This window comes from Salmo trutta, chromosome 17 (genome assembly GCF_901001165.1).
Source record: "Salmo trutta chromosome 17, fSalTru1.1, whole genome shotgun sequence".
NCBI classification, from domain to species: domain Eukaryota; kingdom Metazoa; phylum Chordata; class Actinopteri; order Salmoniformes; family Salmonidae; genus Salmo; species Salmo trutta.
In genome coordinates this window covers 22421157-22443696 of record NC_042973.1, presented here as the reverse complement: position 1 = coordinate 22443696, position 22540 = coordinate 22421157, and the positions used below count along the sequence as shown (strand labels likewise).

Genomic DNA, 22540 nt, shown 5'->3' with positions numbered 1-22540 from the left:
ACCAGGGTCGGGGATAGGGTGCCATTTGGACAGAGCCCTGGTGTCTGTGCTTATGGTAGTTGTGTACATGTGAAGTGTTGGGTGCAGCCATCTGAACACTACTGGTGTCTGTGTTAAAACAGTATTGAGGACTCATGATGCAAAACTCAACTCATGTGGTTGGAGGGAGAGCCATGCCAGGAATTGATGTAATCTCCTTTTATGTGCTTTGTTAATACTGTAATATGCACAAAGCGGAAAACAAACATCGTAAGAGAGATAGCTAAGATAGAGCTTTGCAGTAATTTCTGTCTGCTATTTGGAATGGGATATACACATTGACTGTCTTTCATTTGTATCAACATTTTGATTTTTAATATTCAGGGACCATGCACAACAAATATCTTACCAGATTTAGCAACATAACTCATTTTCATCGGCAATGTCTTTTCATATGCAGGTTAACATTCATCATTTTTACACATTACTACATGTTTATTACATAGTGAGTAAGAGACAGGTCTCTATTACATGCAAAGGGGACTGACTTGAAAATACCAACACACACAGAAAGACAGAGAGACACAGACAGAAAGAGTGATTCAATGTGAGTCTACATGGTTGATGCCACTGTTTGTGGTGCCCCATTCTAGTTGGGAACACTGGTTTGTAAAAATCTAGGATCATTTGGTTCACTTATTCACTGTTGTGAGTTGGATGGTGGCTGTGAGAGCCAGAGAGCCAGTGTAACATGCATACACTAAAGTCTAACCAATCCTCCCTCTCTTTCTCCACAGGGTTCAAGTGTCCTGTCTGCTCCAAGTCTGTGGCGTCTAATGAGATGGAGGTGCACTTCATAATGTGTCTAAGCAAGCCCCGCCTGTCCTACAACGGTGAGACACCCTTCCTCATACAATATGGCCTCCTCCCTCCTCATCTCTGCTTCCTTCCCCTCATGTCTGCCACTTTTCCTCTATGTGAATCTCTGAAACCTTCTCCTCTTCCCCATCTCTCTCTTTTCCTACTTCAAATTCTTGCCATCTCTTCATCCCTCTATCTCTCTCTGGTTCATGTAGCCTCTTTTCCCCCCCTTCCTCAAATGATGCTGGCTGGTACTGTAGGAATGTAGCTGTGAACTCTATATGGCCTGTCTCTCTAGTACCAGAGCTGGGGTCACGGTGGTGTGTTATTCCCCCCATTGATTCTCTCCATAGCACTACTTAGTCTGTCTGTCTGTCTAGGGGTGTGTCTCGATAGGATAGTACTGGAGTTCATAATTGTCAAATACAGTAGATATAGAATTAGAATCCTGTATTTCTATATCAATGGCTTGACCTGCTTGTACTCAAGTAATCACAGTATCCAAACAAGAAAAGCCTGATCTACATGTACCATACAGTAGCCAAATACATAGATAGTGGCTGTATGCCATTAGCGCTACTATAGTTTTTTGTGTAATGCTGTCATCAAGGCAACTACTTCGAAAAATCTCAAATATGAAATATCTTTTGATTTGTTTAACACTTTTTTGGTTACTACATGATTCCATATGTGTTATTTCATAGTTTTGATGGCTGTACTATTATTCTACAGTGCAGAAAATAGCACATATAAAGAAAAACCCTGGAATGAGTAGGTGTGTCCAAACTTTTGACTGGTACTGTATATGTGACCGAACAACTTGATTCATTCTTACAGTATATAGCAACATTTGAAATTGTGTTTTTGACATTGGATAAAAGTAGAGACTCAGAGCTAGAAAATGTATTTTTTGGGGCTAGCGGGAAGGTTCCCCTTTTTTTCCGTGGCTAAACCAACTAGGCTCGTAATTTAACAATTTTATTCGTATTTACAGATGGCATACAAGTTTGTTATTAAGACACATGAAAGTTCACATGTTCCAGAAGGCATTTCTGCCCAAAAATGTATTTAGATTAAAAAAAATACATGTTTACGTTCAAATGCTTCTCCTGTGAAGTAGTGACGCACGACATACACCTAGTTTCCTGAAACGAGTCACATGTATACCTGTTTTGACTCCCTGAGCACAGTATGTTCAGAGTCAATTCAGGTATTCAATCAGCCTTTCCAGGACATTATGGGTGCCTGTTTGCTGTTCTTTTCCCTGTGTGCCTGCCTGGCTCCAGGTTGTGTGATTGACAGTGTGGCTGGCTGAGATATCTGTCTGCCTGTAGTCTTGGGCAGCCCTGTGTGACTGACTGACTGACTGACTGACTGACTGACTGACTGACTGACTGACTGACTGACTGACTGACTGACTGTCCGGCCCAGCCTGTCTGGTCTGTCTGGAGCTGAATGTGACCCTGTGGGCTACGTGTCACATATGACCAGTCTGCTTTCTGGGGCTCATTTAAGGCCAGGTATGTCTGGACACATAGGGAGAGGGAGAAGGAGACCAATGAGGGGCTGAAAAGGAATGGGGGTAAAAGACTGATTGAGATAGTGAGAAGAAATAAAAAGAGAAACTGACTGGGATTGATGGAAGAGTACGGAGAGTGATACAGTGATGGCTGATAAAGAGTAAGAGGGGAGAGGAGTAAAAAGATACATATCTCCTTGTTTGTGTGGTTTTCTACTTCCCTGTCACTCTTTTTTTCTTACTTTTTCTCCCCCTCTCCATCTCTTCCTCTATCCCTCTCTATCACTATCTCTTTCCTTCTCTCTGTCACTCTCTTTCTCTCTCACAGTCTGTCTCTTGCTCTGTCTTTCGCTCTCTCCCCCCTCCCCCTCTCTGTCCACAATCCCCTAAATTAGTGACACACAGGGACAGGACTGTGGCTTATCTTATTTCCCAGAATGCTCTGTGGTCTATTGTCAATCAGCTGGGCCCACTGCCTGTCACACATCAGCAGATCTCCTCTCTGCAAGGCCAATGTACACACACACACACACCCTGCCCGCAGTGGCCCGTGATAAATATGTGTGCCTGTCTGTATACTTACTGTGTTTCTGTTTGTGGAGCATTTAGAGAGTTGTGTGTGTCTATAGAGAAATAATGAGATAGACAATACATACATTGTGTGGGTATCTGGCCAACAAGGTTTGCATTGTGATATTGGTTAAGGGTTTGAAATGCCACACGTTATTGTGTTGTTTACCCTGTGGTATTTACTGGTGCTTAGCGCCATGAACTCCCGTCTACCCCAGTGGGTATTGCTCCTGCTAGGGGATGACAATAGGGTGACACGTAAGTTACACCCAGATAATACAGAAATAGCAGTGCATTAACAGCAGTCAAAGACAGTTCTATCAAAATGATATGAGACAATGTAATATCTTGACTGTATTGAATTATTCATGTAATATTTAGCTGATAAACTCCTTTCACACTCAGTGTCATTTGCATACAGTATTTTACCAACAGAGATTTGGCATTCTCCCCAAACACATCAAATAGGAGTAAAGTAGTTTGTTCTCTCTCTCTCTCTCTTGATTTCTCTTTCTCTCCAACTCTATCCTCTCTATTCAAGGGCTATATTTAAGCATACAAAGTCGTAGCCCAAAAAAGACACAGTGGTCAGCTCACGTGGACTGGGTATACCAAGGCCTCACTCTCCAGCTCATACTCACATGTTCACTAAAACAGTGTCACATTCATTCACTCAACAACCACTTCACGAAGACCCCTAGAATCCTATAAAACACTAACATAAGACAACCTATCTTAGCAACCACAAGAATTAAACAATTTAACACAAATATAAATGCACACACACCACACAGTCACAAACATATAGTACATAGGCGGTATACAGAGAGCCCTGTAGACATAATGCACTGTACATTGCAGTGTGAAGACCTAGACCAGGGCTCTCCAACCCTGTTCCTGGAGAGCTACTGTCCTGTAGGTTCTCTCCAACCCTAATCGAGTTCACCTGATTCTAGTAATTAGCTGGTTGATAAGGTGAACCAGTTAGTTACAACTGGGGTTGAAAACCAACAGGACGGTAGGTCTCCAGGAACAGGGTTGGAGAGCCCTGACCTAGACCTAAATCCATCCATTGTACTGTACACCACATTGCATGTACAAAAACACACACACTCACTCACAACTAACCTGTCTCCACCCTCCCTCCGGCTGTTTGGCGTAATGCGGAGGGAGCTGCTGAAGCCATAGCTCCTTATAGGATAAAGCTAAGGAGCAGGAGAGTGGACTAGGGGAGGAGGAGGGGGTGCTTATTGTTCTAACGCAGGGGTGTGGAAGGGGAACAGCTGTGTATAGACTTACTGAGATCCAGTTTTGGAGATTGAGGATGCTGGAGGAGGAAAAGGGGGGGGGGAGAGGAGGAGGCAGCCAGGGGGTTGATGGGACTGGGCGGCTAAGCTAAGCTGATTTACATTCAGAGCATATGTCTTCTGTCTGTCTCACTCCATTTCACGCTGTCTTCTCCTCCCTTCACCTTAGCTGCCCCACATTTCCTCCCTCCTCTCTCATCCATCCTCCTCCCTCTTCTCCCGCTTTCCTTTGTTCATATGAGGAGCTTCAATACTTATAGTTAGAGTTGCAAAATTCTGGGACGTTCCAGGAATCAGGAGGGAATAAGCAGGAAATCCGGATTCCTCCATCCAGGATTCTGGAAAACCAGGAAATGTATTATTAAAGTTCCCAGAATTTTGCAGCCCTATGGTATTTACCCAGGGATCAAACATTTTTAACGGTCATTCTCAAAGATACACTTCCTTGAATGCTTTGAATAGAGCATCAGAGATTCAGAGCAGCCTATCGCCTAGTAGTCTACCCTTTGTTTTAAAACCACACACTCACTCACACAAAACAGTCACCGCAAGAAAGCATGCATGCAGGCACGCACACGTTTTCAGGGGAAGAAGTATGGAGTGAGATTTGTTTCTTTACTCTGTAAATATGTTTATCACAATCCGTGTCTATATTCAACATAAAGTGCCTTCGGAAAGTATTCAGACCCATTAACTTTTTCCACATTGATACGTTACAGCCTTTTTCTAAATTGATTAATAGTTTTTTTCCCCTCATCAATCTGCACACAATACCCCGTAATGACAAAGCAAAAACAGATTTCTAGAAATGTTTGCTAATATCACAGTACAACTTGATTGGAGTCCACCTGTGGTAAATTCAATTGATTGGACATGATTTGGAAAGACACACACACACCTGTCTATATAAGGTCCCACAGTTGACAGTGCATGTCAGAGCAAAAACAAAGCCACGAGATCAAAGGAACTGTCCGTAGAGCTCCAAGACAGGATTGTGTCGAGGCACAGATCTGGGGAAGGGTAGGAAAACATTTCTGCAGCATTGAAGGTCCCCAAGAACACAGTGGCCTCCATCATTCTTAGATGGAAGACATTTGGAACCACCAAGACTCTTCCTAGAGCTGGCCTCCCTGCCAAACTGAGCAACCGGGGGAGAAGGGCCTTGGTCATGATGACCCGATGGTCACTCTGACAGAGCTCCAGAGTTCCTCTGTGAAGATGGGAGAACCTTCCAGATGGACAACCATCTCTGCAGCACTCCACCAATCAGGCATTTATGGTAGAGTGGCCAGACGAAAGACTGGCCACTCTGTAAAAGGTACATGACAGCCCACTTGGAGATTGCCAAAAGACACCTAAAGATTCTCAGACCATGAGAAACAAGTCTCTGGTCTGATGAAGCCAAGATTGAACTCTTTGGCCTGAATGCCAAGCGTCACGTCTGGAGGAAACCATTCATACGGTGAAGTATTGTGGTGGCAGCATCATGCTGTGGGGATGTTTTTCAGCGACAGGGACTGGGAGACTAGTCAGGATCGGTAGAAAGATGAACGGAAAAAAGTACAACGAGGTCCTTGATGAAAACCTGCTCCAGAGGGAAGGTTCACATTCCAACAGGACAATGACCCTAAGAACACAGCCAAGACAATGCAGGAGTGGCTTCGGGACAAGTCTCTGAATGTCCTTGATTGGCCCAGCCAGAGCCCGGACTTGAACCCGATCTGAATTTTTTAAATCTAAAAACCTGTTTTTGCTTTGTCATTATGGGGTATTGTGTGTACTGTAGATTGATGGGGGGGGGGGGACTATTTAGAATAAGGCTGTAACGTAGTGTAACAAATTGTGGAAAAAGTCAAGGGGTCTGAATACTTTCCGAATGCACTGTATAACGTTATTAGGATGGGCTATGTCGAGAATGCAGTATATACATACACAGTGAGTAAACAAAAGTATATAAACAGAATATGAGGTTAGGGTGTACAACTATGGCACAAAGCATTAGACTTTGCCAAACTGCTTGCATGCAGTGTCTTATAACTGGTACAGATTTTTGAAAACTATACAATTATGTTGGTTTTCATTCCAACCCCTATTTCCACCCATAGTCTTTTCTTCAGACATTCATGGATCACTGCTTTGGGTCTGATGTCAGCAACACTTACATCCGGTCCCAAGTCACTCCCCAACTATTTGTTTCTGTAAGGTGTGAGATAAAGCATTACACTGCTTATAGACTAGATGTCCTCCGTTCGCCTATTAACAATTTGACTCACTCCCACATATGGTGAACACTTATCAGTTTCCAGGTCACTGAGGAGGGAAGGACGGAGGAATTAAGGAGGAACATTTTTTACACAATTTACAATCTCCTTATGCCTATTCTAAACAGAGAAACTACTGTATCTGGTCACATGAACTATAAAAGTGCTTGTTTACCCACAAATACAATTGTACACATTTTTCTAAAGTTGGTCACAAAACATTTTTGTCAAAAACAACATTTTCTGAGAGTATTACCAGTGGGTCGATAAATACATATGGGAAAGAAGAGGAGGGCCACAGCAGACACAGGAGGTTGTTTGGTAGATTTTAGTTCCTAAACGAACCATGTGTCTGCTATGCTGATAGATGAAATCCAATCTTTACAGAATGTACTGGTGATGGTGCCCTGGTAGGCGGAGGGTCTGGAAGCATGTTGATGCTTTTGGAAGGCTGCCATCAACCACTGTAACCTTCGCTGATTGAGTCAGGATCTTCCACCCAACCCAGAATTTGAGGAGCATCTTTAGCATGTCTCTTAAGGCTAATAATGAACAGAACAAAATCATTCCACTACTTTAGTAGTGTGTACCTTTTTATTGTACACACTACTATTATAGCAAAACTGAATGTCTACATAGGTATTGAACTTGATTCCCATTTTCAAAAAACTGACGGAGGTATCCAGTTGTCAGGCATTTTGCGTCTGTTGGGCATTCGTCTACATTCTCATCACTGTCGTCGTCCAGGGGCCAGACTATTTGTGCAAGTACAATTTAATAGAAAAAAATGTGGTATAACATGACCTTAAATACCCAATGCTCCTTTTTTCTCTTTCTCATTGGAACGTTAGGCGAGAACGTGCACTCAGATTTCCAGCAATTGCGCTGATTGGTTATCACACAAGTTCTTTTCCCCAGGGGGGTTGAGACCTGCTGTTTGAATTTGAAAACAAACGGTTTTCAAAGCAAGGAGGCAGCACTCAGGGGCTGTGTGTGTGTGTGTTTTGAGTGAGTGTGTGAGTGACAGAGAGATGCAACCAGTGAAAGCACATCCACCCCAATTATTGACTCATTGTGTCAACAACATCAAAGATCTGCCTCCAGATGCACAGCCAGGGCCAGTAAAGGGTATAGATGTACTTAAATGTCTAAATATTATGAAGGGCACTATACCTCTAGGCTTAAGACAGTGGCTGCCTCTCACCGAAACACCAATGGAACAATGTCTGGTCGCTGTGTCAGGAAGTTCCACATGGTGATCTCCTGAAGGCCCTTTCTCATTGTTTGTCAGACCACCTAAAATACATGATTACAATGCACACAAGCCTTTGGTGATGAGGAAGCAGTGCAACAGTTTTAAAAGGTTTTATAAAAATGTTGGCTTCATGCAGTTATATGCTAATTTCCTCAAAACAAAAACAATAACAATTGCACCTGGGGCGGCCAGTCGCACTGTTCAGCTTTCAACCCCAGCCCCCGTGTGTCGAGACCAAGACACGTTTAAATGTTGAAAACAAGACCTGACCGAGACTAACCATCTTAAAATGAAAGATAAATGCTGATTTTTTTTCGACAATATCCATTGCATACTGGCAGGGCATACTCATCTGTCTTACACGTGTACAAAGCAAGGTGCCCTTTAACTTTTGTGTTTTATCACTTCTACTTCAACGTAACCAACAAGAGTCTGTACTCAGTGGTGTATCTTGACCTCTTGAGTTGAGAGACTACATAGGCTATTGTCTTATCCCAGACCGTGGCTCTTTCTCAACTGTATTTCCTGTTTTCCTCACCTCCTTGAATCCATGACAACAACAAAAAACACATTTGAGAAAAATGTCAGAGGAATCTCAAAAGAAAGGGAAAGGGGAAAGGGGGATACCTCTGAATCAGAGAGGTGCTGGGGGCTGCCTTAATCGACATCCACGCCTTCGGCGCCCGGGGACACAACAAGGAAAGACAATTAAGAAAGAGACGTGGTCTCAAATACCATTATATTTGTAGTCTCTCAACCCATGTGGTGAAGCCTTAGAGCAGCACCCAGTCCATGATATTGGTACCAACACATAGTATAGACACCATGAATTAACAAAGACCGCATATGTGGTCTCAGGATCAGAACAACAGGATAAAGTAAATCTATTATAATGACACATTGACTCAATACATATTGTGTTCTTAGAATGACAATAATGTACACTATCAATATACACACCAGCTTAATGGTGTCACGGATGTCCAAGGCCAGACAGTCATATGGTTCCACAGTAGCAGTAACTGCTTTTCTCCCCAAGAAAAACATGGACCACAGCCGAGCTCAATCCACGGAGGCACGGACACCCATGACAAGGCGTATGACATTAAAGTGAGATTCATGTCATGTGCCTTTATGCTCAAGTTAAGTCTGTACAGTATGATTACAAAACGTATGTCACGTCCTGACCAATATAAGTTGTTATTTTCTATGGTAGAGTGGTCAGGGCGTGACAGGGGGTGTTTTTGTGTTTGTTCTATGTTTTCTCTTTCTATGTTGTAGTTCTAGTTTGTCTATTTCTAGGTTGGGGTTTATTGGGTTGACCTTCAATTGGAGGCAGCTGGTCCCCGTTAGTAGGGGTGTTTCTGCATGTTGTTTGTGGGTGATTATATTTTGAGTAGTGTGTTTTTTTCCCTCTCTGCGTCACGGTTTGTTGTTTTCTGGTTAGTTTAAGTATTTATGTATTGCATCATGTTTCACTATTAAATAAAGATGTGGAACTACGAAAACGCTGCGCTTTGGTCCGCTCCTTATCACAGCCGTGACAACGTAGCCTTTAATTTAACTGGTGACATTGCCCTCAACCCACAAGACAAAGAGCAGGAAACTGACAAGAAGAAATCGACAGAAACAGAATGCATGTCATTGACTAGGCAACAACATATTAATCAATGTTACAATGAACAACAAATTACTTGACTAGCTAGCAAATAAGCCTAGATGGAGCAAAACACAGCAAGCAGCATTTCTTACTTTTTTTCAGATAATGGTCCAATTTCTTACCTTCAAACCAGTTGGGAAAGAGCGATTTGTCCTGCCTCGAATCACTTGTCCTCTAGTTCCTGAATGAAAACAAAAATATGATTTGCAACATTTATCATCAGCTAGCTAACTATCTGGCTAGCAAGATCACCAATTCAGGATTTAAAAACTGTGGTCCTTCAAAATTGACACATTCCTGAAGTTACAATTAGTTAGTTTAACGGAAGTTTTTCATCTAGCATAAACATGATGACATTGACATCTATGCTAGCTAGCTTTATCGCATCCAACGTCGTTAGCTAGACGATGTTATAGCTAGCTAGCTATATTTAGCTAGCTTGACTCGGCATCGGTTGTACAGTTGAAGTCGGAAGTTGACATACACTTAAAACTTGTTTTTCAACCACTCCACAAATTTCTTGTTAACAAACTATAGTTTTGGCAAGTCAGTTAGGATCTACTTTGTGCATGACACAAGTAATTTTTCCAACAATTGTTTACAGACAGATTATTTCACTTATAATTCATTGTATCAGAAGTTTACATGCGCTAAGTTGACTGTGCCTTTAAACAGCTTGGAAAATTCCAGAAAACTATGTCATGGCTTTAGAAGCTTCTGATAGGTGTCGTGCCTTTGGGCACCATTAACTGAAGACATGTTTATCAAAATAACTCCCTGTTATTATTATTACGTGATTAAACTGATTAATCGTTTAACTGTAATTAACTAGGAGATCGGGGCACCAAGGAAAATATTCAGATTACAAAGATATAATTTTCCTAATATAACTTTCCTATATTATAACATTATATATTATATTATAGTATAGGCCGATTATCTTATGGTTTAAATGGTGTATTTTACCTCGTGTCCGTCTCATTCCAAACGTCGTAAATTGTTGTATCTGCACGAACCCAGTCTTTACTAAGTCATCCATACATCAACTGTCTTAAAATCATTTATTTACTAAACAAAGTAATTCACAGAAAGTATACAAACAGTAATTATCGTCACAAAGAATTGGTAGAGTAATGTGCCCTAGTGGGCTAAACCGGCATGGCGGCTTGTTAAACCAACAAGGGGGGGTCAGCTGAGAAGACCGTACAGAGTTGATAAATATTAACAATTGATATGCTAATCCTTTGCACATGAATGCTCACTCATTCGGGAACAATTGCAATCAATATATATTTACGCTCAGTGTGTCATCGGGATCCTTGTTGGAGAGTTTTTGTCCTGTTGGAGAGTTTTTGTCGTTATAGAATGTCTTGTTGGAGAGTTTTTGTCGTTATAGAATGGATGTTTCGTCGGTCTTCGCGTTCGATGATATCAAATTTCTAGCTGCAGACTATTAATTAATATCAAAGACTTGTTATTATTCTGTCGGTATTGATAGTCTAAAAGTTTAACCACGTGGTATGGTCAAAGTTCAGTAGAGGAATGCATGGTCAAACCTTGGCTCTCTCTTCTGAGGTAAGCTGGTCTATAGAAAGTAACCCTGGGTGGGCTTATATACTGAACGTAGAAAAACTGTCACGTGACGCCTTGTCCTGTCTGTGTCCCTGGGGGTGTGCCGATGACTGAGTTAAGCTTTGAACAGAAATACAATTCTATCACATTAACATCAGTACATAGCCTCTCAACATATTCCAAATAGCTTTAATCTTATTAAATCATTGTATACAACCGAAGCTGAGGCTATTATATAAACCTTAGTATGGTAATATGGCACTATTGTCTCTAATGAGTATCACAAAATTGTACCAAGTGGACCAGTTCGTAGCTGGATTCTTCCCCGATCTTTTATACCTTCTCCAGAACATAAATGTCGTTCGGTTCCCCAATTCTGTGAGTTGGAAGAATTCCTTTGTCTCTCTATGAAACCCCTCTCTGTCTCAAAACTGGGCCATGCGGCAGGACATTCTCCTTTAGAATTTTACGACCCCTCTCACCACAGCAGTGTCAGAAGTATAGAGGTCGGGGGATGGTGCATAGAAAAGGCCTGGTGCAGAGGGAGGGGGTTCAACTGTGTTCTCTGTACCCAGAGAGAGGGCAACGTCATCACATAGGCTAATTGACATAATTTGAGTCAATTGGAGGTGCTTGACATCATGGGAAAATCAAAAGAAATCAGCCAAGACCTCAGAAAACAAATTGTAGACCTCCACAAGTCTGGTTGATCCTTGGGAACAATTTCCAAATGCCTGAAGGTACCACATTCATCTGTACAAACAATAGTACGCAAGTGTAAACACCATGGGACCGCGCAGCCGTCATACCGCTCAGGAAGGAGACGCGTTCTGTCTCATAGAGATGAATGTACTCAGTTGCGAAAAGTGCAAATCAATCCCAGAACAACAGCAAATGACCTTGTGAAGATGCTGGAGGAAACAAGTACAAAATAATCTATATTCACAGTAAAACAAGTCCTATATCGACATAACCTGTGTCTGGTGTCTGGTGTCTTGTTAGACTGTAAACTCTCCTTCCCAGACTCACATTAAGCATCTCCAATCCAAAATGAAATCTATAATCGGCTTACTATTTACATTTACATTTACATTTTAGTCATTTAGCAGACGCTCTTATCCAGAGTAACTTACAGTAGTGAATGCATACATTTCATACAATTTCATACATTTTTTTTCCTGTGCTGCTCTGACAGCTGGTGCTTACAGCTAGTGAGGGAGATATGAGTCTCCAGATATGAGTCTCCAGCTTCAGTCACTATTTCGCAACAAAGCATCCTTCACTCATGCTGCCAAACATACCCCCGTAAAACTGACCATCCTACCGATCTTCGACTTCGGCGATGTAATTTACAAAATAGCCTCCAACACTCTACTCAACAAATTGGATGCAGTCTATCACAGTGCCATCCGTTTTGTCACCAAAGCCCCATATACTACCCACCACTGTGACCTGTACGCTCTCGTTGGCTGGCCCTCGCTTCATTCTTGTCGCCAAACCCACTGGCTCCAGGTCATCTACAAGTCTCTGCTAGGTAAAGCTCCACCTTATCTCAGCTCACTGGTGACCATAGCAGCACCCACTCGAAGCACGCGCTCCAGCAGGTATATCTCACTAGTCACCCCCAAAGCCAATTCCTCCTTTGGCCGCCTTTCCTTCCAGTTCTCTGCTGCCAATGACTGGAACGAATTGCAAAAATCACTGAAGCTGGAGACTCATATCTCCCTCACTAGCTGTAAGCACCAGCTGTCAGAGCAGCTCACAGATCACTGCACCTGTACATAGCCCATCTGTAAATAGCCCATCCAACTACCTCATCCCCATACTGTATTTATTCATTTATCTTGCTCCTTTGCACCCCAGTATCTCTACTTGCACACTCGTCTTCTGCACATCAATCACTCCAGTGTTTAATTGCTATATTGTAATTACTTCACCACCATGGCCTATTTATTGCCTCACCTCCCTTATCTTACCTCATTTGCACACACTGTATATAGACTTTTTGTACTGTATTATTGACTGTATGTTTGTTTATTCCATGTGTAACTCTGTGTTGTTGTATGGGTTGAACTGCTTTGCTTTATTCTTGGCCAGGTCGCAGTTGTAAATGAGAACTTGTTTTCAACTAGCCTACCTTGTTAAAACCTGTTGAGGCCAGGGGGCAGGATCTTATCCCGGTATTGGGATTCATTGTCATGTGACCATGGCGGGGAATTCAAAACTGCAAGAGTAATCATTTCAAATAATCAAATAATCAACTATTTTCCTCCATTTGAAAGATATATCTCCTAAATCTAACCACGCTGTCCGATTTTCAGAGGCTTTACGGAGAATGCATAAAGTTAGGTTATGTGAGGAGAGTACATTGACAATAGCTGCGTGTAATGTTTAGCCAATTCAAAGAAGGGCATCAACAGACAGAAAACTAGCTAGAATTATGCACTTACCTTTGACAATCTGCATCAGATGACACTCATAGGACATTATGTTAGACAATACATGCATTTTTAGTTCCATCAAGTTCATATTTATATCCAAAAACAGCATTTACAGTCACGGTGAAATTCAGAATTTTTTTCGGCTCGAATGCTCCCAGTGAATCCAGCATTACAAATCACGGAATTACTATTCGAAAACATTGGTAAATTATAATATTGTCATTCAAAGAATAATATATTATCATCTCGTAATTGCCAGATCTCAAAATAACTTTACTGGGAAATCACATTTTGCTATAAACTGGGTACTATGCTAACAACATAAGCTAAGCTATAAGCTAAGCTAAGCTATACCGTTAGCATTAGCATCATCTAATATCGATAATAACATTCTAAATATCCCCTTACCTTTGATTATCTCCATCAGAAGGCGCTGCCAGCGATCCCAGGTCCAGAACAAATGTGGTTTCTTTTGATAAAGTTCATAATTTATGTCCAAATAGTTAGCGTTCAGTAGGCTCCCACAAAATGAGGTGGGCAGTGTAAAGTCACGCCGAAAAGCTAAAAAAAACCTAGTAAATAATCTATTTATGTTTGTTCAAACATGTCAAACGTTGTTTAGCATTAATCTTTTGGTCCATTTTTAACGTGAAACATCAGTAAACATCAGTAATATTTTCACACAACCTATCAAGTGTCTAGAATAAACGATTATGACAAAGACACTCTTCTCAGATTCATGCGCAGGCGCAAAAAATGAAGTGATGACGTGTCAACTTGTAAGCATTCTAATTCGGTCTGTATTCATCACAGATGCTTCCAACAACTTTCTAAAGATCGTTGACATCTAGTGGAAGCAGTAGGAGTTGCGAACTGAATCCTTTCTCACTGTGGTATCTTTAAAACAATGACACTAAATAGTACAGTCACAAAATTCTCTTTTTTTTAATCTATTTTTCACAGGTTTTTGCCTGCAATATGAGTTTTGTTATACTTACAGACACCATTCAAACTGTTTTAGAAAATTCAGAGTGTTTTCTATCCGAATGTGTTAATAATATGCATATCCTAGCTTCTGAGTTGGTGTAGGAGGCAGTTAAAAATGGGCACATATTTTTTTCAAAATTCTCAATACTGCCCCCGTGGCCCGTAGAGGTTAAATAAAGGTGAAATAAAAAAATGATTTTAAAAAACCTGAACGGCCGCTCAGCAAGAAAGAAGCCACTGCTCCAAAACCGCCATAAAAAGCCAGCCTGCGGTTTGCAACTGCACATGGGGACAAAGATTGTACTTTTGGAGAAATGTCCTCTGGTCTGATGAAACAAAAATAGAACTGTTTGGCAATAATGACCATCGTTATGTTTGGAGGAAAAAGAGGGAGGCTTGCAAGCCGAAGAACACCATCCCAACCGTGAAGCAAGGGGGTGGCAGCATCATGTTGTGGGGGTGCTTTGCTGCAGAAGGGACTGGTGCACTTCACAAAATAGATGGCATCATGTGGAAGGAAAATTATGTGGATATATTGAAGCTACATCGCGTCCCATTTGTGACCAAGTTAAAGCTTGGTTGCAAACGGATCTTCCAAATGCACAATGACCCCAAGCTTACTTCCAAAGTTGTGGCAAAATGGCTTAAGGACAACAAAGTCAAGGTATTGGAGTGGCTGGCCATCACAAAGCCCTGAACTCAATCCCATAGAAAAGTTGTGGGCAGAACTGAAAAAGTGTGTGCGAGCAAGGAGGCCTACAAACCTGACTCAGTTACACCAGCTCTGTCAGGAGGAATGGGCCAAAATTCCCCCAACTTATTGTGGGAAGCTTGTGGACGGTTACCCGAAACGTTTGACCCAAGTTAAACAATTTAAAGGCAATGCTACCAAATACTAATGAGTGTATGTAAACTTCTGAGCCACTGGGAATGTGATGAAAGAAATAAAAGCTGAAATAAATCATTCTTTCTACTATTATTCTGACATTTCACATTCTTAAAATAAAGTGGTGATCCTAACTGACCTAAGACAGGGAATTTTTACTAGGATTAAATGTCAGGAAATGTGAAAAACTGAGTTTAAATGTATTTGGCTAAAGTGTTTGTAAACTTCCAACTTCAACTGTATGTCCTAATGATTGAATTTAACATTCATATGAAAGTATGCCGTTGAAAATGTTAACATAATTTGTTGAATAAATAAACATAATTCTCACATTTCACGAAGTTGTTGTTTAATATTCTTCTAGAAAATGTTGTCCCAAGTCATGGGGATATAACATCCTGCCTTGACATGACGTCATCGCACTGCGCCTTACGTGACATAGATCTCAATGACTGGAGCTGCACTGTCCATTTGTGGATTGAACCAAACATTGTCTATTATATTGACAAGATAGTCAAGTGACCGCTCTAACAATGGAAATACATGTCCTCAAAGATGGAAGTCAGGCAGGATCAGGTGGGACGATTATAGCCAATGAACACATGAACAATAGGCCATAGAGATAGATGGAGGACTCATCTTTGTATCTGGGCCATTGTAACGTCTGTGACCCCATGGCCAGTGCCATTGAGGCTATCTCCATTTTGAAGTAGTCCATTTTCTTCTTCATTGGCTGTTCGCTTTCACCCAGACTACTTTAAAGTGGTGGAAACCCTCAATGACAATGTCCATGCTAAAACAAGTTATATCCACGATGAGTCCTCTATATATCTGTATGACAACGCGCACAACTCAGATATAAAGTTGTTTTTTAAAGTTGCTGAAATGCCATGTGTGTCCGTCCACTTATATCAGTGCTTTCGTAACAACCTAACCATTATGAAACTTCTATTCGATCAAATAAGCCTCATGTAGCAAATTAGCAAATTTGACACTCTCATTGATTCCTCACATCGTGGGTTTACTTTCGTGAACACATTTTGGGCTGAGTAAAACCTCTTGCTTCACCTCTTCCTCTCTTTCTACCACACATATCAGCAGAAAATACAGATCCACAAGCACTTTTTGATGTGCAAATACACATTACACAGTTGTAAATGTTAGGAATATCTGAACATTTGCTCACATCGTTGTACATTTGTTCAAATTGTTGTCTTATTTGTGAGCTACGTTAAATACATTTACAGATCATGATTGTATTGTGACTCATGTTGAACATGCATATGGATCTTGGTTTCATTTGTGAAAGATTTATACATGTTTACGGACTATGGTTTTAATTATGAAATGTTTTAATATATTCACATATCATAGTTTTATTTGTGAGATATGTTGAATATACGCACAGATTGTGGTAGACATATTTACAGAATAAGGAAACAAATCTCACTCCATAATGAAGTGAGTGAGTTGCTGTAACAGGATGTGGTCTGGTCTCCTACTTTGGTCTGGCACAGTGCAGCGCAGCATTTCCTGTCAAATTAAAACTAGGTTTTACTGGAATCCACCACCTCTTCTTCAAAGAACACTCTGTTTCAACATGTGTTTCAGTGAGTCATGGTAGGAGTATGAGCTAACATGTCATATCCTGCTGATCAAGACCTTGCTGAACAAACGGCTGGATGTTTCAGTAACAGCTCAGACTATACGGACACAGACACAGACACACACACAGTAGAGCATACCCTTATAAAAAAAGACATGTTCACATGTTGAGCTGACATTTCACATGTGAAATTTAATTTAGAGTTCACATGTTAACACCACCTTTTCACATCAATCAAATGTATTTATAAAGCCCTTTTCACATCAGTTGAAAACCAGCCTAAAACACCAAACAGCAAGCAATGCGGTGGCTAGGAAAAACTTCCTAGAAAGGCAGGAACCTAGGAAGAAACCTAGAGAGGAACCAGGCTCTGAGGTGTGGCCAGTCCTCTTCTGGCTGTGCCAGGTGGAGATTATAACAGTATATGGCAAAGATGTTCAAACGTTCATAGATGACCAGCAGGGTAAAATAATAATAATCACAGTGGTTGTAGAGGGTGCATCAGGGGGTGAAACAGGTCAGCACCTCAGGAGTAAATGTCAGTTGGCTTTTCATAGCCGAGCATTCAGAGTTCGAGACAGCAGGTGCGGTAGAGAGAGAAAGAGTTGAAAACAGAAGGTCCGGAACAAGGTAGCACGTCCAGTGAACAGGTCAGGGTTCCATAGCCGCAGATAGGACAGTTGAAACTAGAGCAGCAGCACGACCAGGTGGACTGGGGACAGCCAGGAGTCATCAGGCCAGGTAGTCCTGAGGAATGGTCCCAGGCTCAGGTCCTCCAGGAGGGGAGGGAGAGGGACAGAGAGAATTAGAGGGAGCATACTTAAATTCACACAGGACACCGGATAAGACATGAGAATTACCCCAGATATAACAGACTGACCCTAGCCCCCCGACACAAAAACTATTGCAGCATAGATACTGAAAGCTGAGACAGAGGGGGTCGGGAGACACTGTGGCCCCGACTGACGATACCCCCGGACAGGGCCAACCAGGCAGGATATGACCGCACCCACTTTGCCAAAGCATAGCCCCCACACCACAAGCGGGATATCCGCAAACCACCAACTTACTACCCTGAGACAAGGCTGAGTATAGCCTACGAAGATCTCCCACACGGCACGAACCCGAGGGGATGCCAACCCAGACAGGAAGATCACGTCAGTGATTCAACCCACTCAAGTGATGCACCCCTCCTAGAGACGGCATTTGAGCACTAATAAGCCAGTGACTTAGCCCCCATAATAGGGTCAGAAGCAGAGAATCCCAGTGGAGAGAGGGGAACCGGCCAGGCAGAGACAGCAAGGGCGGTTCGTTGCTTCAGTGCCTTTCCGTTCACCTTCGCACCACTGGGCCAGACTACACTCAATCATAGGACCTACTGAAGAGATGAGTCTTCAATAAAGACTTAAAGGTTGAGACCAAGTCTGCGTCTCTCACATGGATAGGCAGACCATTCCATTAAAATTAAGCTCTATAGGAGAAAGCCCTGCCTCCAGCTGTTTGCTTAGAAATTGTAAGGACAATAAGGAGGCCTGCATCTTGTGACTGTAGCATACATGTAGATATGTACGCAGAACCAAATCTGAGAGATAGGTAGGAGCAAGCACATGTAATGCTTTGTAGGTTAGCAGTAAAACCTTGAAATCAACCATAGCCTTAACAGGAAGCCAGTGTAGAGAGACTAGCACTGGAGTAATATGATCACATTTTGGGGTTCTAGAAGCCGTGCTTACTGAAGCTTACTGCTAACTGAAGTTTATTTAGTGCTTTATCCGGGTAGCCAGAAAGTAAAGCATTGCAGTAGTCTACTCTAGAAGTGACAAAAGCATGGATTAGCTTTTCTGCATAATTTTTTGACAAAAAGTTTCATATTTTTGCAATGTTACGAAGTTGGAAAAAAGCTGTCCTTGAAATATTCTTGATCTATTCGTCAAAAGAGAGATCAAGGTCCAGAGTAATGCCGAGGTCCTTCACAGTTTTATTTGAGACAACTGTACAACCATCTTAGTTCATTTTCAGATCGAACAGAACATCTCTTTGTTTCTTGGGACCTCTAACTGCCTAGAACTAGCATCTCTGTTTTGTTCGAGTTTAAAGGTAAAAAAAATTGCTGCCATCCACTTCCTTATGTCTGAAACAGGCTTCCAGGGAGGGCAATTTTGGGGCTTCACCATGTTTCATTGAAATGTACAGCTGTGTATTGTCCGCATAGCAGTGACTCCCGGTACCAAAACTCATAATTCTTCCTCGTTTTGGAAGAAACAAGCCTGAAACCTTGAACAAAGACTGTTGACATCTCCTGGAACCATAGGAATTGCAATCTGGGAGCTGGAATTACATAGGACCCATAGCTTTCCATTGAAAGAGCATGGAATCTCAAAAAAAGAAAATTCCAGTTGGTTTTTCTTAGAATTTTCTGCAACCATATCAATTGTGTTATAGTCTCATACATTATGTTAACATTTCTATAAACTTCAAAGTGTTTTCTATCCAATGATACCAATTATACGCATATCCTGGCTTCTGGACCTGAGTAACAGGCAGTTTACTTTGGGCACGTCAGTTAGGTGGAAATTCTGAAAAAAGGATCCTAGCCCTAAGAAGTTTTTTAATTTTAAGCCATGTTTCAGTCAGGCCAATCACATCAACATTATAATCAGTGATTAGTTAATTGACTATAACTGCCTTGGAAGTGAGGGATCTATTTTGAGATGTGAAATATCACAATCTCTTTCAATAATGACAGGAATGGAGAAGGTTTATATTCCAGTGAGATTGCTAAAGTTAACACCGCTATGTTAAGTTTTGCCAAACCTAGATTGAGGCACAGACACGAGGCACAGTCTCGATGGGGATAGCTGAGCTGACTACACTGACTATGCAGTGGCAAACTCCTCTAAGCTGGCAGGCTGGCTGACAGCCTGCTGCCTGACCTGCACTCTGTCTCATTGTGGAGCTAGAGGAGTTAGAGCCCTGTCTATGTTGATAGAAAGATGAGAGCACTCTCCAGCTAGGATGGAGTCCGTCACTCCTCAGCAGGCCAGGCTTGGTCCTGTTTGTGGATGAGTCCCAGAACGAGGGCCAATTATCTACAAATTCTATCTTTTGGAAAGGTTAGAAAACAGTTTTCAACCAGTGATTGAGTTGTGAGACTGCTGTAGAGCTAATTTACACGCTGAAGCTATGTTATGCTTGGTGACCTCTGACTGTTTCATCCGAACATCGTTGGTGCGAACGTGGATAACAATATCCCTATAATCTCTACACTCGCAAGTTTAAGCCTTAGCCAGCACCCTCATCAGATTAGCCTTTACGTCAGTAGCCCTGCCCCTAGTAAACAGTGTATGATCGCTGGATGATTATTTTTAAGTCTAATACTGCGTGTAATGGAGTCGCCAATAACTGTTTTTCAATTTGTCAGAGCTAATGGTGGGAACATAAAGTTGGAAGGTAGCAAAGTAGCAACAAAGTACCCATGTGAGGAGAGTACCATGTTTTCACCTCATGTGAATTGTAGTTTCACATGAAATTTGCGGGTTTCACATTCACGTGAAAATCTGATTTTTTTCAAATGTGAAAAACACACTTTCACATTTCAACCCCACATGTGCATCTGCAATTCAACATGTGAAAATTAGATTTTCAAGGGGAGTTTTCTTACACATGAAACTGCAAATATGACTTTCATGTGATTATTTTTGACATGTTAACTTGCAATTCTATAACTGTGATTTTCAAATTCACATGTGAAAATCACATTTGCCATTTCACATGTAAGAAAACTTCACACTTGAAAATCTCACTTACACATGTGGAATTGCAGATGCACCTGTGGGGTTGGAATTGCAGATGCACCTGTGGGGTTGAAATAATGTTATTCTCCTCACATGTGAAAAGATGATTTCCACTGGTTAGGGTAGGAACATCTAAAAAGCCCAAATGCGGGACCGGGGAATGATTTTGAGGGACATTCGCGGAACAGTGGACAGAATATTTTTGGGGGGGCAGGTTAATGGATCATGTTCAAATGGCAACATAGTTTTGCTGTATGAAGGGCGCTACCTGTTAAAGGGGCAATCCGTTTTTGGACTTATAAATGAACGACATGTACCCATTGATTCTTGAAGAATATAATGTACAAATGCCTCATGAGTTTAGTTCAATTGTAGTACTCCATCAGAACCCAAAATATAATCTTGTTTTACTCTGTTTGTAAACAAAGTAAATGTAAACAAACACTGTATAGTGTAAAATAACGATGGTTAAAACTATAATTTCGATATCGTAGATATCGAGTCCTTGCATCCACAGCTTAGTCTATGGATTTGAGAGTGTTTGCTTTTCTCCAGCTAAGTTGGGTCAGTCCTGGTCAATCCCTGGATGGGAGACCAGATGTAGCTTGAAGTAGGGGGAAAACTTAACACGTGTTCAACCCACATCTGACTCTTGAAAATTTCAACAACAAATTTTTCTTCTTTATTTTTTTGTGATCTTTTCATGTTTATTTTTTGTAATGGGCAGCACAACACAGCACAGCACAGTCTCCGGGTTCTTCCTGTGCACAGAGACAGTAACTGTGAGCCATGTTGGGTCTACAAGCCAAACAATGATGTGGTGGTGGCACTGTGTAAACGCGCCCGAATACTAGGTTCGGTTTGCTCCTAGCAGAACTCGTCTAGGCGAAGCAAACGTATGTGCCTCGCATACTAAAGTAGTAAATCCAAATCATCTTGGCTCCTGGACCCTGTCCATGCATTTCAAGGCTGCGTTGAGACAGTGGCTGCGTTTCAAACTTGTAAGAGACACACGCTCGTCCACTTACCCTCGCCTTATGCCCTCGAAGGGGAATCCCCGTCACCATCTTTGTCGTCAGTCCAAATGATTAGCCAAGCAAGGGAAGTTCGCAACGTAAGCCCCTCAGCCCTCGTTTTTGATCGAGTTTGCGAGTGTACAATTATGTTCACTTCAGGGACTGAAACCCCCCATAATTAAATTTGCGATGATTGTACATCCTCTTAGACTTAAAACCTCAACGTCAATATGGAGAAGTCAACATACAAGTGTAAGTAAAAATAAATTTAAATAAGTTAGAAATGGTTCTACTAGTACACATGATGGCACAAACACATCTAGGTAAAGTAATGTTTTTGTTTGGTTATCTTTTGGAAATTGTAGAAATAAAACATTTTTCTTCTTCAGAAGTTCCAGCTAGGCAGGCTAACATTAGTTAGCTAATTAATTTGCTAGCTATCATACAGTAGGCGTATATGAATAATTATATAGTTAATATTAGTAGACATGCAATCATAATTGACTGTAGCACATATAAAGCACCCACCCTGAAAACACAATCGTCGTGGGATGAACGAGGGACGAATTTTCCGGGCAAGGGCGGTCCATTTAAAATTCCTTCCTTCCTCCCTCGCCTCTTGCCCTGCAAGTGTAAACTCGTCAGACTTCATGATACGTCATCAGAAGTGCCTACTTAATTTGAGGGCTGAGGGGAGAGGGTGTGTCTTAAGTGTTCAGAATGCAGCCAATGACTTATCTGTGACCCAAGACCTACTCAGATAATCCCTACCATTGTGTCGCTGAGTTGTCATAGTGCTGCTGCAAATGTACATTGTCCGAGGGGC

General features: G+C 41.6%; 1 protein-coding gene across 1 annotated transcript in view; it reads left to right on the top strand.

Moving 5' to 3' along the window:
- The window catches only part of LOC115151859 (E3 ubiquitin-protein ligase znrf1), a 41045-nt gene that overhangs the window by 10513 nt on the left and 7992 nt on the right, over positions 1 to 22540 (top strand). Inside the window, exon 2 of the mRNA XM_029696163.1 lies at positions 777 to 872. Coding sequence (XP_029552023.1) covers positions 777 to 872 — 96 coding nt within the window. The remainder of the gene's footprint in view (positions 1 to 776; positions 873 to 22540) is intronic.